At 40.7% G+C, this 16,354-nt stretch overlaps 2 protein-coding genes and 1 non-coding gene across 10 annotated transcripts in view; 2 read left to right on the top strand and 1 right to left on the bottom strand.

Annotated features, from left to right (window-relative positions):
• Positions 1–159: 159 nt before the first annotated feature.
• Positions 160–1,471, bottom strand: LOC135315225 (basic proline-rich protein-like). The gene is made up of 2 exons (XM_064461961.1): positions 1,465–1,471; positions 160–1,121 (listed from the first exon to the last, which is right to left on the bottom strand). Exons 1-2 carry the CDS (start codon positions 1,469–1,471, stop codon positions 160–162), a joined length of 969 nt encoding a protein of 322 aa, XP_064318031.1.
• The window catches only part of TRRAP (transformation/transcription domain associated protein), a 102,525-nt gene continuing 86,719 nt past the window's right edge, over positions 549–16,354 (top strand). For 4 of the 8 annotated variants that reach the window (XM_064461697.1, XM_064461695.1, XM_064461696.1 and 1 more), the window contains exons 1-15: positions 549–650; positions 919–1,007; positions 1,186–1,252; positions 1,597–1,747; positions 2,092–2,141; positions 7,384–7,494; positions 8,087–8,191; positions 8,870–8,953; positions 9,678–9,734; positions 10,283–10,408; positions 10,738–10,815; positions 11,043–11,131; positions 12,046–12,142; positions 12,510–12,648; positions 16,232–16,310. In XM_064461697.1, coding sequence (XP_064317767.1) covers positions 1,648–1,747; positions 2,092–2,141; positions 7,384–7,494; positions 8,087–8,191; positions 8,870–8,953; positions 9,678–9,734; positions 10,283–10,408; positions 10,738–10,815; positions 11,043–11,131; positions 12,046–12,142; positions 12,510–12,648; positions 16,232–16,310 — 1,115 coding nt within the window. In that variant the 5' untranslated portion in view covers positions 549–650; positions 919–1,007; positions 1,186–1,252; positions 1,597–1,647. The other 4 variants (XM_064461690.1, XM_064461692.1, XM_064461693.1 and 1 more) reach the window with 4 other exon arrangements.
• LOC135315287 (small nucleolar RNA ZL1) lies at positions 1,872–2,014 on the top strand. The gene has a single exon (XR_010374726.1). It is a non-coding gene; the product is annotated as a small nucleolar RNA ZL1 (small nucleolar RNA).

The raw sequence follows: 16,354 nt of genomic DNA, 5'->3' as shown, positions 1-16,354 counted from the left end.
GCCGCGGGGCTGCGGTTACCCGGGCGCTCAGCGCCCGGGCTGGCGGCTCTTCGTGAGGAGTCTGCAGCGCAAGGCGTGCAATGGCAGCTTCTGCGGGGAGCTGCAAGAGCGGCTCTCACACTCTCACAAGCGCAACGCAGGGGTTTATTTTGTTATTTTTCAAGCACTTTTTCGAAGCCCCTTCTTACTCCTGGCTGCATTTTTTTGTTTGTTTGTTTTTGCACCGCTCAGCCCGCCTCTACCGGCTTTGCTCCCGGTCCCTCGGCCCGGCGGCGGGACCGGCAGCGGCGGCTCCTGTCCACAGTAACTCCTCGCCCGCTGTGAGCGGTGCCGCGGCCCCCGCGTGAGCGGAGACCCCGGGGCTGAGGGGCGGGACGGGGCGGCCGGCCTCGCCTCAGGCGGCGGGGCGGGGCGGGGCGGCGCGGGGGGCGGCCGGGCGCGGCGGCTCCCCCTGGCCGGCGCGCGGTGAGAGGAGCGGGCGGTGCCGCGGGCCCGAGCGCCCGCCTCCGCCCGGGGAGATGCGCGGGAGGCGGGTAGCGTGAGGAGGCGGCCGGAACTGGGCTCGGGCGCTTCCGTTGCGCCCATGCGCTGCCGCCGGCCTCGGGGAGCAACAAAGGAGGGAGCGGGGGGGCCAAGGCTGGCCAAGCCCGGTGAGCCGCGGGGCGAGGAGCGCCGGCGGCGGTAGCGCCTCGGTGGGGCGCAGGCCTGGGCGCGGCCTGAAGCGGAGCGGCGGGAGGCCCGGCCCGGCGCGGCGTAGCCTAGCCTGTGGGGCGGAACCGGTGCGCGGCGGGGAGGAGGAAGGGGCCGGAGCCCCGCCAGCGCGGCGCTCGGAGGCCTGGGGCTGAGGCCGGGAGGTGGTGGGGGCCGAGGGACGGGGGGAAGTCTTGCTGCGCTGCTGACGGGCCCCTGTGTTCGCAGGGTGGTCGCCTCGGCGGGGATGGGGTCGGCGTGATGGTGCTCTGGCAGCGGGGAGCGACCCGGCGGCGGCCAGCCCTGCGGCGGGGAAGGTAGGGGGGACGCGGGGCCCTGCGGGTGGGTGGGGTGTGAGGGCAGCCGCAGCTGCCGGGGGGGCGGCGGGGGCCGTGAGGGGCGGCCCGTCTGAAGCGGGCTGTGTAGGAGAACTGACAGGAAAGCGCCGAGTTGCGGAGAGAGGTCGCCGGCCTTTCAAGCTGAATTTGATTTCAGGTTTATTTACGAGGGAGAAAGGCAGCTCGTGGCGGCGGGACAACGTCTGGCACCGAGTCGTACAGGGGTGCGTCCAAGGGTAGCTGCAAGTTTGGGATCCGGCCGGGTCAGAAGACAAGATAACGGGTGTGCGGTGCCAGGAGCATCCCTGACCCTGCTGCTGCTTCTGGGAGAAATGGAACAAAACACCTTGTGTGAAGGTTTATGCTGGGGTGTGAAGAGACCAGTAGCTACTTGTATGTAGAAGCGTGTTCCTGCGATATTAAGTGCTGCACATACTCGGCATTATATTCGTAAGCCGAACTAAATGTGACAGTTGTGGTTTTCAATATGTCAGAGAATGGATGTAGGTGATGTGGTAACTGCTGTTAACCGGGCATATACACTAACAAATATTTTTATTTTTTGTAGGTGTTTTGGTCTTGATTTTATGTACTGAGAGCTAATTCTTCCTCCTCCAAGATGGCATTCGTTTCAGCACAAGGGCCTACGGTGGTGGACCAAACCACCTTGATGAAGAAATACCTTCAGTTTGTGGCTGCTCTTACAGATGTCAATACACGTAAGATACTTTTTTTTCTACTAAAAGTTACAGTTCTTCAATAGTCTGTTTCACAAACATTGTATTGTTTAGACAGTTGATAAATGTGTGTTCAATTCACTTTGAATTTTGAGTTTTGATTTTTGAAGAAGCAAAGTGATGAGTAATACTTGCATGAGCCAAAGTGAGTGAGCTGTGTGTGTGTGCAGTTGTGTGACGGGTGTTTGAGAGAGTTGCGTGCCTTATAATTAGGCGGTGATAGCTAAACTGATAAGATCTGATTGCTTCTTTGATCTATGGGTCTGATGTTTTCCTGCATGAGGTAGCTTTAAATTTAATTTTTTTGCTTGGATTTCCATTTTCAGCTGATGAAACCAAACTAAAAATGATGCAAGAAGTCAGTGAGAATTTTGAGGTAAATAAAAAAAACCCCAAACCCCACCAAAAAACCCCAGCTTTCTGAAATGGCAGTCTTTCATGTGCTTAATATATGTTGCTTTGATTTCTGATGTTATGTGGCTACAGTATTAGTATTAGTATTTTGTGACTTAATGACTTCAAACAATATAAGTCATGATTTTAGGTTTGTATTTAGGAATTAGCCAAGTTATTGAAGAATGAAAATGTTTGGAGTTAGGGAGCTCTTTCGTTCTCTGATCTTTATTTATTAAATATTTAAATAAAGGTGAATTAATAGCTTTTTCTTCCATTGTGTTGAATAATATGGAATTTATGTATTTAAAGCTTTATTTTATTCAGTTCAAGTATATATTGTGCCCTCATGAAGCAGATGTCCGTCTGATTCCATTAAGTACTTCCATAGTACAGAAATGAGGGAGGAGTTGTCAGATGCAGAATCTGACATCAGGAGTGGAGATGGCTCCAGTGATATCTTTTGCGTAGTGATGGACCATCAAGTTTAAATGAGCAGCAGAATAAAAGTGAGACACAAGTTAAACCAACCCTGTGTTAGCAGAAATTATGCTTTAGTTGAACGCTTAGCTTTTATGTGTTTGTTTTGAAATTATAGAGAACTTGTTATTTTGTAGAATAAGTTCAAGATCTTAGAACCACTGTAATTCTCTCTGTATCTAGGTTTTAGTCATGTTGTGATTAAAACCAAAAAGTGCTACCACTGTAACATATTCTGCCTGTACCTGTTTGTTTGAAGTCATCTGGCGTAGTCCGTGATAGGGAAACATAAATACACATTCTAGTCTTGTTTAATGTCTCTGAATATTTTTAAGTAAGCCTTATGCAAAGTTACATCCAGCAGGTGCTGGATGTTGAAAGCTGTGCCAATTTTAGTTGTTTCTGAGTTACTGGTGGAATTTCCTGTCCAGTGAATTATTTTTGTTTAGTTCAACGTAACATAATGGAATAATAAATTTTAGAGCTGGTGTAACTTTAATAATAATAATAATTAAAAAAAAGTTAAAAGGCTTAATCCTTGCTTAGTGTGTGTAAGCAAATAAGTAGATGTCTGTGGCTGTCCCGCGTCTATATGTGCACAGGATGAGCAGAGCTTTATATCACCATAAGTGACTCTCTAAAAATACCTTTGTGGAGGTTTGTACCTGTTTAAGGTGACCTGCCATCTCTGAAACAATGTTATCTGAGTAAAAGAATAGTTTTAACAGCTTAGCCAAGTGATCTGTTTAGAATCTGAAGGCTTAGTTGATAGTCTTTGCTCTTGTCTTCAGTAGGGAAGGACTTGTTCAATATTTGTTTTGATAATGTATTTGTTTGATAACATTGATGGAGTAGCTTTCTTCTCTTGGAACTCACTTGGTTCTGTAGCATGATCCTGCTTAAAGAGACAATGAATTGACTTATGCTGAGGTACTGTTCTATGTGTTAGAAAATACTTGAGGGAGTAAGAGGAACCACTAATACAGTTCTAGTTTCCTTTTTTCCTTTGGAGATTGTGGACAGTATTGTTGCATGTTTTTATGCTAGATGGTTTCTCTTAATCTTCTGTTTCCGTAGTCCCTTTTTAACTTTTCTCTGTTGCCTACTTCAGATTCCAATAGCTATAAAGTTCAGCAGGTATTATTTTTCACTTATTCAAGTGAAAAAATTTTTTTCCCCACTAATTAATTGTTTGTTGAAAGCTACAGCATTCAGATTCTGTTGGCTGCATTATTGATCTGGATGCCTATCCAGTTAGGGGTTGTGCTGGGTTTACCCTGGCTGGATGCCAGGTGCCCACCAAAGCTGCTCTATCACTCCCCTCCTCAACTGGACAGGGGGGAGAAAATATAACAAAAGGCTCAAGGGTTGAGATATGGACAGGGAGAGATCACTCACTGATTGCCATCACAGGCAAAACAGACTTGAATTGGGGAAATTATTTTAATTTATTACCAATCAAATCAGAGTAAGGTAATGAGAAAATAAAAACTAAATCTTGAAACACCTTCCCTTCTTCCCAGGCTAAGCTTTACTCCTGATTTTCTCTACCTCCTCCCCTCCAGCGGTGCAAGGGGACGGGGAGTGGGGGTTGTGGTCAGTTCACCTCACGTTATCTCTGTCGTTCCTTCCTCCCCAGGGGGAGGACTCCTCACAGTCTTCTGCTGCTCCAGTTTGGGGTCCCTTCCACGGGAGACAGTTCTCTATGAACTTCTCCAATGTCCTTCCCACAGGCTGCAGTTCTTCCTGAACTGCTCCTGCGTGGGTCCCCCGCACCGGGTGCAGTCCTTCAGGAACAGACTGCTCTAGCGTGGGCCCCCTGCGGGGTCACAAGTCCTGCCAGCAAACCTGCTCCAGTGTGGGCTCCTCTGTCTCCATGGGTCCACAGGTCCTGCCAGAAGCTTTCCATGGGCTTCCCAAGGAGTCACAGCCTCCTTCAGGCATCCACCTGCTCTGTCATGGGCTCCTGCACAGGCTGCAGGTGGATATCTGCTCCATCGTTAACCTCCATGGGCTGCAGGGGCACAACCTGCCTCACCATGGTCTTTACCATGGGCTGCAGGGGAATCTCTGCTCCAGCACCTGGAGTACTGCCTCCCCTCCTTCACTGACCTTGGTGTGTGCAGGGTTGTTTCTCTCACATATTCTCACTCCTCTACTCAGTTGCAGTTGCTGTTGTGTATGTTTTTTTTCCCCCTTCTTAAATATGTTATCCCAGAGGTGCTACCACCATTGCTGAAGGGCTTGACCTTGGCCAGTGGTGGGTCTGTCTTGGAGCTGGCTGGAACTTGCTGTATTGGACATAGGAGAAGCCTCTAGCACTTTCTTACAGAAGCCACCCCTGTAGCCCCCTGCTACCAAAACCTTGCCGTGGAAACCCAATATAGGGGTAGAACTGAATGTGGATCGATGATTATGGAGGACTTGTTGAAGTGAGGTTTAAAACTGAGGTACTTCACTCTAATGTTATCCACTTGATAGTGCTAGCTGTTGGGCTAGTTGTTAGGGTGTTCCTCTGGGTTAGCAGAGGGTATTATTCTTCTAAACTAATTTCTGGATGGAACCATTTGATAGTTTTGAATGTTGTTTCTCAGAAATTATTTGTTTGAGGGGGAATTTTTTCCTTCTCCATTTCTTCATAGAGATTCTGTACTCCAAATGGGGAGAGAGGAGTGTATTCATTGTCTTTCCAGTCTCTGTTTGGAAGAGAAAGAGCTTCCAGAATCAATCTCTGTTGTGCTGTGTGCCATTGCACAATCTCCATTGCTGTGCCAGCAGCTTAATTCTGAATTTTGTTAAAGTAGTTGGGGTTTTAGTTTCTTGTGTGGTTCAGAAAGCTCAGAGGTATTAAGGGTGCTGCTAATTTTCTGAAGTTTGCCTAGCAAAGATACTGGGAAGCCATATTCAGACATTTAAGCTGGCTTTATGAGGATATACTTTTCCTTGAATGGATTTGTGAGCCACTTTCCAAGAATGTGGCAATAGCTGTTTCATTTCTTGTTGGAAACTTTCCTTCCTTTCTTCCTCCAAAGTAGGACCATTCTCATGGCAGAGTTGGGGAGGTTGGGAGTCTTTCAAAATTGGAAAGTCTATAGGGGAGGTGGAAGAGGACAAGATACAAACACACTTTCTTTCGAAGACCTCTGAGGTGAAGAGAAGATGTGGGCTAATCTACTGTTGATAATATCCTGTCTTGCATTGTTGTGGTTTAGCCCCAGCCAGCAACTAAGCCCACCCAGCTGCTTGCTCACTGCCCTGCATTGGATGAGGGAGAGAATCAGAAGAGTAAAAAGTGAAAAAACTCATGGGTTGAGATAAAGACAGTTTAATAAGTAAAGCAAAAGCCACACACACAAGCAAAGCAAAACGAGGAATTAATTCACTGCTTCTGGTCAGCAGGCAGGTGTTCAGCCATCTCCAGGAAAGCAGGGCTCCATCAAGCATAATGGTTACTTGGGAAGACAAACGGCATCACCCTTCCTCCTTCTTTCTGCAGCTTTATACACTGAGCATGATGTTGTATGGTGTGGGATATCTCTTGGGTCAGTTGGGGTCAGCTGTTCTGGCTATGCCCCTGCCCAACTCCTTGTGCACTCCCAGCCCACTCGCTGGTGTGGTGGGGTGAGGAGCAGAAAAGGCCTTGACTCTCTGTAAGCCCCGCTCTGCAGTAAGGAAAACATTCCTGTGTTATCAGCACAAATCCAAAACATAGCCCCTTACTAGCTACTACTATGAAGAACATTAACTCTACCCCAGCCAAAACCAGTATGTGCATTAAAAATAGTCTTGTGCCCTTGTTGTGATATGTCTGCTTTCTTGAAAGCCCTTGAGATAAAAATAAAACTGTTTGCATGGTGCCTAGTGTAACATGATTTATGGTTGAGTGTTTTGAAATCTTACTGCAAAGTAGAGAATAGTAGTGGAAAGCTATAAAAGGGGGTCCTTTATATAACTTGTGTGTTATTTAAGGAATAATGTGAATAGGCCCCTGCAATACCTATATAGATATTTCAAAAGAATGCTGCATTCTTATCTGTACCTTTGTAGGTACATTAGCTTCTGTCTCTCAGATACTTCAAAGAATTGCCTAACAGCACACACATAAACCTCAGCTGAGTTTCCAAATAAACCTCACAGTGGCCAAGTTAGATTTTTTTTTTTTGTGTGTGTGTTTTGTTTAGGCTGATGCAGCAGTTTTAGATGGAGGAAGCTTGCTTATCTAATATTCCTTCTGGCTTCACAAGTGGCCAGTAGTGCAGGATTGTTTTCACAGTGGAAAGTAATGCTCAGTTTAGGTGATGTATGCATGTACACATGTTTGCAGAAATAACTAAAACCTCAATTAAATAGTGGCTGAAAAATGTTGGGAATCCTAGGACAATGAAATATGAGTATGCTGGCCAATCTTGTTTGTTCAAGAACATCTACAGTGTTGGGGTTTTTTTTTTCCCATTTAAAATAGCTGTATGTTTTGCCAATTTTATTTTCTAGGTGAGTTGACAGTGTTAAAATAGAAAAAAGATCATATTATGTTCTGGGATTGGAAGAAAGAGATCAATTTATATTCACTTACATTTGTTTCACTAGTGGTGCTCTGTAGTGTGTCAGCAGATGTGTAATCACTGAATATTAAAAAGTCAGAAAGTCACAATGTTTAATAGTGGCTTAGAATATAACTTTTATCTGTGTAACGTCTATCGTATCTGTCTCCCCATTTTTTTTTTTTCTTTTTTGTTTTTAATTAGAATGTGACATCATCCCCTCAATATTCTACGTTTCTGGAACACATCATCCCTCGGTTTCTTACCTTTCTACAGGATGGAGAAGTACAGTTTCTGCAGGAGAAACCAGCACAGGTAAACTGTGTGGAGCATCTCACTGTTCTTGCAATGTGTGCAGCAGACTACTCGTTCAGTGAAGTACTTGATTAACCTAATGAATTTATTTACATATGGACTTTATTGTTAAAAATAGATCTGTTATTTGGAGAGAAATTGAAAAATTTCAGTTTCTAAATAAGTTACTCAGAAGCTTTGCAAATCTGTGCCTCTATGAAAAATGAGGAAAAAAAATTCTGTTGCACCTAATTGGCTTTCTCACTGAAAAGTGACACATCTTTACAAGTTACTGACTCTACTGTGGAATGAAAGGGAAAAGTTGAATCTATGTCATTAAATTCTTAAAATTGAGTTCCTTAAAAAAAAAAATCTGATAACTTGCATTTTTCAGCTGTAAATTTGTTAAATTTGCCTTGTGGGTATAGGAAGCATTACGTGGTTGTATATAAGCATATGTCTGCATGAAGTAAAATGTTTTTTTTCTTTTTAAGCATGCAGAAGTATTAAACTGATAAGGTGTTGCAACCAACTGTTTTTGTGGGCTTTCAAAAAGTTTTATCGTGTCTTTATTTTATTCCTTTTTCTTCTTTTTTTTTTTTTTTTGTTACAGCAACTCCGAAAGCTAGTGCTTGAAATAATTCACAGAATACCAACAAATGAACATCTTCGTCTTCATACCAAAAATATCCTGTCTGTGATGTTTAGATTTCTAGAGGTATTTTTTTCCCCTCTTTAAAACGGTTTCAAAGTTTTGGAAGGATTTTCTTCTTCTTTCTTTATCTCCAAAAATTGCTGGGGGTAAGGTTTTAAATAGCTGTGCTTCTGGAACAAGAGTGGAAGGGCATTCTGTTTAGGCTTCTCCAGTGTGATATCTTTCTGCTTACAGGTTTTCTGCATGTTGTCTTCTGCCCTTTAGAAGCTTGGATTTTATAAATGCAAGGAACTGTTCTCATGCTAGATAAGACTCCATTCATGAACACTTTTTTGGCTTATAAAAGTACAGATACCTTATTCCAGAGATTTTGTTTTGTTTCTTGGAATTGAATACACTGTCATTTAAGACCACAGAAGATAACTTGCTCTATGTGGAGGTGTCTCACTGTGTGAATAGCTCCTGCTTGTGTCTGTCTGCAGGGCATTAGAAAGAGGGCTGGTGGTATGGAGGGGTTGAAACTTCTGCTTTTGTTCCAGTAGAGGTGAATTAAATTTTATCCATACTCTAAGGCTGCAAGGTAAAGTTATATCAAAAGAAATCTCTTGCTCATGCAAATTCGAATTAATGGAGCACTTGTAGGTTGCTGAGATGAGTACAATTTTATAGGGTTTTGAGGTACTTATGGAGCAGCTGAAGCAATGTAGCAGTAGGCTCACTAAAGATTCTCTTTTTTTGCAGACGGAGAATGAAGAAAATGTACTTATTTGCTTAAGAATAATTATTGAATTGCACAAACAGTTCCGACCAGCAATCACGCAAGAAGTAAGTCATAGATGTTGTCATATGGCATAGGCATCACTGCCATGCTCTTCAGAATTGTTATTTCGTTCAAGTGCGTTGATTTCCTTGTTTTTTCCTGCTGTCCTTATGTTAGCTGACCTGTTGTGGTAACTGTATATTTAATTTTTTTTTTTTACCTTGAAGTAATTGTTAAAAGAGGATTGTGTTGTGCTAGCACCCCTGGGCAAAAACAAACTGCTAAAGCCTAATTGTTTTTTCTTTAAATGTTTATGGGCAATAGGATTAGACTGAGGAATAAAATTCCCGCAGAAGGAAGAGAATTGGTGCCTTTTTAGCCAGTGAAGGGAAAATCCTGGAAAAGGAATATCATGATTGTCTTTCCCCCCACGCCTTGCTTCTCTCCTGTGACTCATGAAGGAGTATTTGAAAGTTTGCATTTTTATTCTGTTGCTTCCGCCCTTGATTTTCTCCTAGGAAGGCTTAGTTGGTTTATAGTAATTATTTCTAATAACACTGTATTGGAACTATGTTGAGATGATAGGTAAATTGGATTCTTTCCAAGTGCAATTTGAATTAATTTTGGCAGAACAGAAGGAAATAGAATGCTTTCAGATTCTTTTTCAATATCATGAAAAATATACTCTAGGGGTGACTAAAGATTTTGTGTAATTGTACTGTCAATACAGAGGTTCTAAAATTGTAAAATTTTTTTTTCTTTATGGTAAACCAACTTCTTCCTTCCTAGATCCATCATTTTTTGGACTTTGTGAAACAGATTTACAAGGAACTTCCAAAAGTAGTGGTAAGCTTTTTATTTCTCTCTAAAATATATTAACATAATTACTTTTTTCGTAGTGATACAAAGTAAATATATTTTTAATAAAAATATGGAACAAAAAAAGTCTAAAAATGGGGAAATTTAAACTTTGAATTAGAAAACCTTCCGTTTCTAGCATGAGAAGACTGAGGTAAACTTGTATAAGTGTATAAGAGGGAAGGGTAAGGTGATGTACTTTCCAGCAGATAAAAGTTCTTCAGTGTGTTTGACCTCTGTAGAGGCCATTGCCTGCTCTTCCTCACTGATGCAGAGTATTGTTTGGATGTTCTTCTGTAGCAAAAGAACCACCTTGGTTGGGGATGCTTTTCTGCTTTTTGCTGTAGTGGGAGTGAAAGATTGTAGATACGTGTGTAGTCCTGGTAGATACTGCATTGTAAACCTCGTGTGCAGAGAATAAAAAACCATGTGCAATAAGTTGTGGAGAAAAATTACATGGAGGAATTCTACTGAGATGAATAGCCTTTTGACTATTACTAGCATTATTGTATTTTTATTCTACTCTTTGCTTGTAGAATCGGTATTTTGAGAATCCTCAGGTGATTCCAGAGAACACTGTTCCTACTCCTGAAATGGTTGGCATGATTACAACGATTGTGGTGAAAGTAAACCCTGAGCGGGATGATAGTGAAACGAGAACAGTGAGTATTCTAACTGCTCTTTAACTACGAGACTGTCTGTATCATAATACTCCAAATGGTAAGGGCAGGTAAAGGTAACAGGCTTTCTTTTTGCTTGTTTAATGTATCGAGATTTATTTGTAGAATCTGATTGAAACTTTTCAGACATTTTCTATGCAGTGGTAATTAAGGATCTTTATTTAATATAATACTAGATGGTTTTGTGCTTTTAAAATATTATTCTCTCTGAATATAGTGCTATTAAAAAGAGCAGTATCTTTAAAAATGTTTTTCAAATACGTTTTTGAATTAATAATTAAACTGTTTATAAAACGTGTTCTTTCTTCCAGCATTCTATAATTCCCAGAGGATCTTTATCTCTAAAGGTTTTGGCTGAGCTACCTATTATTGTTGTTCTTATGTATCAGGTTAGTGTACTCCAGTATTTTGCATGTAAATACTTCTTATAACTGAATGGCTTGTGTAACTTCTGCTTGCTAACATATTAGTAAAAATGAATGTAATACATTTTTGAGATTAAAATATGGTCTAAAAATAAGCTGCTGAGATTTCTTCATTTTTTCTGATTAGCTCTCAGATAACTTGACTGCAAGTGTAACTTGTAAATTTCTCTAATAATACTTTTTTTTTTTAGCTCTACAAGCTGAATATTCATAATGTAGTAGCTGAATTTGTGCCCTTGATTATGAACACTATTATAATACAGGTTTCTGCTCAAGCAAGGTAAGAGCATTTTAATATTTTGATGACATGGGGATACACTACTTAAACCTATTCAGTATCACCCCAAATATTTTTGTCTTATATCCTGTCTTTTTTTTCCTTTTTGTTTCTAGTCTTACTGCTTTTAATCTCACTAGTAGCAGTGATTATTTGACTTAAAATTGTCAAAGTTTAAGTGAAGTTTTTGGCAAATCTGAATATTTCCATTACATGCCACTGATAAAATCTGTAGTTGTGCAATAGATCCAAATTTATTATTTGATAAGGTATTTTTTTTAAGTAGAGTTTCTGACAAATTCGTATTACCACAGGGAGTATGTGATGGAGACCATGTTAGCTATGACACTTGCTGTTTAATCTTTACTGTATCACCAGTGATACATTTTTTTGCTCTTCCAAGGTATAGCTTAGGTGAAGCCTTGTGATGCTACAGGTACAGGTGCTGCTTCCTGCTTCAGAGAGAGATTTTTCTAAGGAGCAGCAAAAGTGGTGCTGAGCAGGGCAGCAGGAGTAAGGTCTCTGTCTTTCCCTATCTGCCCGGGTGATCTGAATAAGTGGCTGAAGCTTGAGAGGGACAGACAAGTCTGTAGGAGGGAGTCTTGCTTGGAGAAAAAAGTTTCCCCAGTTAGGGGGATGGAGCCAAATGTTTGATACTAATGTATTGGCTTGGCTTTCTGCAGAAAGTTGAAAGTTGTATGGCTACCTCAGGGCTGTGTGTTTCTGCTTAGAGCGTAAGATGCTGGGAATTTGAATGGCAGAGAGCTAGTTGAAAATGGGCTCTCCTATGATTTTATTCCCTTACGAAGCAAGAACCTCACTACAAGATGATGTAATTTGAAACTTCTGTGAATTTTCTGAATGAAGGCATTAAAGAGGAGGAACAAAATCATGACCATTCTTCAATTTAATTTCAGGCAACATAAACTTTATAACAAGGAATTGTATGCTGATTTTATTGCTGCTCAAATTAAAACATTGTCTTTTTTGGCCTACATCATAAGAATTTACCAGGTAGGTAATTTTTTCTTACTTCGTTACTCTTACTGCAACAGATCTATAGTTACTTTATTGCAGGCAAATACCCATCATGACTGCAGTGCATCAGGGATTGCAGAGAAGAGTATTTGTGTAGCAAATCTGGAGATAGGGCTGTGTTTGGGTGTCCTTTCAGAGGTATTCTCATGTGAATGCAAAGTGAAAAAGGTGCTGTTCTCCCTGCCACAGGCATTTATGGAATGGCTATTGTTTTTTTTTTTTTACAAGTAGACTTCTTAAAGAGAGATGAGTAAATTTGATTTGAATGTTATTTTGCAAATGTAAAGCAAAGCTTTAAAACAGAATGTCATAATAATTGTATTCATGTTATTTTTTGTTACAGGAGTTAGTGGCTAAATATTCTCAGCAAATGGTAAAAGGAATGTTGCAGTTGCTCTCCAATTGTCCAGCCGAAACCGCACACCTTCGGAAGGAGCTTCTGATTGCTGCTAAGCACATCTTGACAACAGACTTGAGGAGCCGTATGTAGTACTTCTTAAAAATGTGTCTATAAACTGGAAAGATTTCAGCTATTTCTGTGTATTTAAGAGGAATATTGCTTACTATTTGGTTTGGACTATTACATCTGATTATTTTGGGAGCAGTGTGATTTTTACTTTGCTGTATTTCTTTTTATTTAAATAAAATCACCTGAATAAGATGGCATACTGAACAAGTGGGTTTTCAAGCTTTCCAAATATCTATTGTTCCAAGTAATTACCATTTGATGATAGACAGCTGTGTTGGTTTGTAACTGTGCCTACAGCTGAATGGATACTTTAAAATATTAGTCTGTTAATGTGAGCAGAAGTAGTCCTGTCAAAACCTGGTACCATGTTTGATTCAGCTCACATAATTTGCCTCTAGCAGTGGAAAGCTATTTTTGGTCTTCCTGAATTAACTAGGTTTGGTAGATAAGTTCTGCTTTGGCAGAATTGCAAAACTGGAGGTGAGTGTACTTTATAAGATACTAACTTCTATATTTTTGTCTTCATTGTGTGGTCCCCTTTCTTTTCCTTCTGCTAACAAAAATTATGGGGCAGTGTCGTGGTTCAGCCTCAGCTGGCAGCTAAACACCACGCAGCTGCTCGCTCACTCCCCCCCACCCCTGTGGGATGGGGAAGAGAATCGGAAGAGGAAAAGAACTTGTGGGCTGAGATAAGCACAGTTTAATAATTACAATAAAATAATAATACTAATTATGATAAAAATGACAGTAATGTTAATATAATAAAATGGAAAAGGAAGGGAAAGGAAAAAAAAAAAAGAAAAAAACCCCACAAAAACACAAACGATACAACCGCTCACCACCCACCGACTGACACTGCCCGTCACTGAGCTGCGATTGCTGCCTCCCTCCCCCGGCCAGCCCCTCCCAGGTCACATACTGGGCATGATGTTACATGATATGGAATATCCCTTTGGTCAGTTTGAATCTGCTCTCTTGGCTGTGCCCCCTCCTGTCCCGGCTTCTTGTGCACCTGGCAGAGCATGCGAAGCTAGAAGAGTCCTTGACTAGTACAAGCACTAGCCAGCAACAGCCAAAACATCTGTGTGTTATCTCAACATTTTTTTCCATGCTAAGTTCAAAGCACAGCACCGGGCCAGCTAGAGTGAAGAAAATTAACTCTATCCCAGCTAAAACCATGACAGGCAGTATGATGTCTTATATGTATTGTTAGCTCACTAAAAATAATCATGTTTCCTAGTTCTAGAATTTAGTGTTGCGGTCATGTGCAGAGCTGTTTCTTTGGCTGTTTTTCGCAAGAAGTTAGCTTAGTTGTTCTACATTTCTCAGCCTCTCCTTTAATAACTGCTCAACTCGACCAGTTTTAATAAAATTGAGTAAGGGAGTGAGGTCTTAAAGATATGATGTTCTGCATCCTTTGTGAACTTTAGTGTTTGGGTAGCAGAAAAAAACCCCAGGTAGTGTCCTCCATTGGAGGAATAAACAGCAGTGTGAGCTTAGCAATTCATTGCCCTTAGTCAGCTGGCTGGTGTTTTAGTGTACGTGTTGCTAATTGCTCCCTCCAGCCCTGCTCTTGGCTATCTGGCAGCCCCCAGGTAGACGTAGAGGAGGAAATTCTTAGAAATGTTAAGTAGAAGAGAAGTGGGAAATAAAGTGTGTGGAGATCTATAGAAGCTAAGGCTTTGGCCATTCTCATAGTGCAGTTCACTTACTTGGAAAAATGACTGTTGAGGGAAGTGTTTCATGTTTGTGGGTCTTGCCATGGGTATTGTCATTCTCAGTGAAATAATTCTTCAAACTGTGTTGATTGAGAGTTGATGAATAATGCCATATATTTTATTGCGATGCATTTTGTCTGTGTGGAACTTTGTTTCTGATTCCTAAAAGAGGTGGAGGTGAAACTGTGCTCACTCTCTCCACTGCTATCACTGTGAAGATGGCCTCTGTCTAAGAATATTTCATATAAGCAAAATATGGTGTGCCCATAAATACTAGATGGAGGTTTTAAAATGTGGCTTGGAAGATAGAATTAAAATTGAATTTAGAAACTTAGCTATTTTCATCCCTATTGAGACATTTCTTTTGAGGACTTTAACTGAGATGTCCATTTCAAAAAGCCAGAATAGTTTGTATAGTGTTTCTGAAATTCTAATGACTGAACATTTTGAACATTTCTTAATGTCAAATATTGTTACGTTAAAAAGTTGAACAATGAGAGTTCAATCAGTGGTCCCGTGTAAAAAGTTTTATTATTGCTTGCTTTGCTTTGATTTCTCTTACTAGTTCACATTAAGAGTAACAGCACAACACAGGAATATTAATGGTAAATGTGTTCAATGCACAAAACCTCATTACTGTTTTGTTCGATTTGCATTTTCTTCGCTTTTTTTCATTGTCAGGATTTGTGTCTTAATATCTCTGCTAACACTGGTGCATCTAAGACTAATTCCTTCTTTCAAACAGTGGTTTGATCAAAGGAAGTTCCTTTCCAACCATCTTTTTGACTCAGCTTTTTTCTCCACAGTATTATTTGTTGGCTATGACTGAGTTTATTCTCATGTCACAACTGCTGTGGTGGTTGCCTTGTAAAATAATGGATTATCTTTGCATATAAAATCTTTATTCATTCTTTATTTGCCTTTTTCCACTGTAAGTCCTCCAGACCTCTAACCCTCTCAAAAAAATAGTGCCGATGCTCTTCTTTTCTCTTCCTCTGATTTTTTTTGCAGAATGTAACATTCTCTTAAAAGCAAAGACAGCTACCACGTTGTCCCTTTCATTTTAAGTGGACCTCACTAATTCCTTGTTCATTTCCAATTTCATGCAGAAAATGCAGAATGCTGGATTTTTGTCTTTAATATTGGTTGGAAATCTGTGGAGATTGAAGGTTGCTGGATGCTCCTCTTTCTCTTTTTATTTGGCTTTTTGATTATTTGTTAATAAATTTTAGCTTGTTGCATTATTTGGGGGTGGGAGCAGTTAATCCTTCTTGCCATTTCCATCATCTGTCTTTAGGGTGGAGTGACCTAATAAATTCTATAAACTTGTTGATTTCTATATTATAAAACAAAATGCTTCTCTGATCTTGCTTTGTAACTTGATTTTCTTACTGAAATCTTAATTTGGTTGCATGTATTCCTCATTATATTTTGCGATAGAGATGTATGATAAAATTCCAGGCAAAATAGAGTTGTGTTGTACTATGTCACCCAGACTTGCCCTTCCCAGTAACTCATTAGTTACATTTAAAAAGTTGTGTAAAGTTGAAAAAACCCCATTTTTTTTTCTCTTTGCAGCTGTAATTATTTTTGGTGTATCAGTGCTGTGGCTCTGACTGTGTACTGTAACTTTTACTCAAAGGGCAAGTGTCAGTGGAGTTTATAGTCATAAGAGGTTACTTGAAAGTTTCCATGTAAATTACGCTACCTTTTGTAAACTTCAGGAATGAATTTTATAATAAAACCTCTTTCTGACTTAGGTTTAAACACCTAAGTGGTTTAATGCTTAACTATCTTATTTTGATTATTTCCTTTGCCAATCGTTATGTATAGCTTTTTCTTCTTTCATTTTTTTTTCTCTCTCTTTTTTAATTATAGAATTTATTCCATGTATGGACAAGCTATTTGATGAATCTATACTAATTGGCTCTGGATACACTGCCCGAGAGACACTGAGGTATGACAGAAAGTTTGGAATACCTATCTGAGTGCCTGCAGGGC

Source organism: Phalacrocorax carbo, chromosome 10 (assembly GCF_963921805.1).
Source record: "Phalacrocorax carbo chromosome 10, bPhaCar2.1, whole genome shotgun sequence".
In the NCBI taxonomy this organism is placed as follows: domain Eukaryota; kingdom Metazoa; phylum Chordata; class Aves; order Suliformes; family Phalacrocoracidae; genus Phalacrocorax; species Phalacrocorax carbo.
This window is presented reverse-complemented; position numbering and strand designations above follow the sequence as displayed.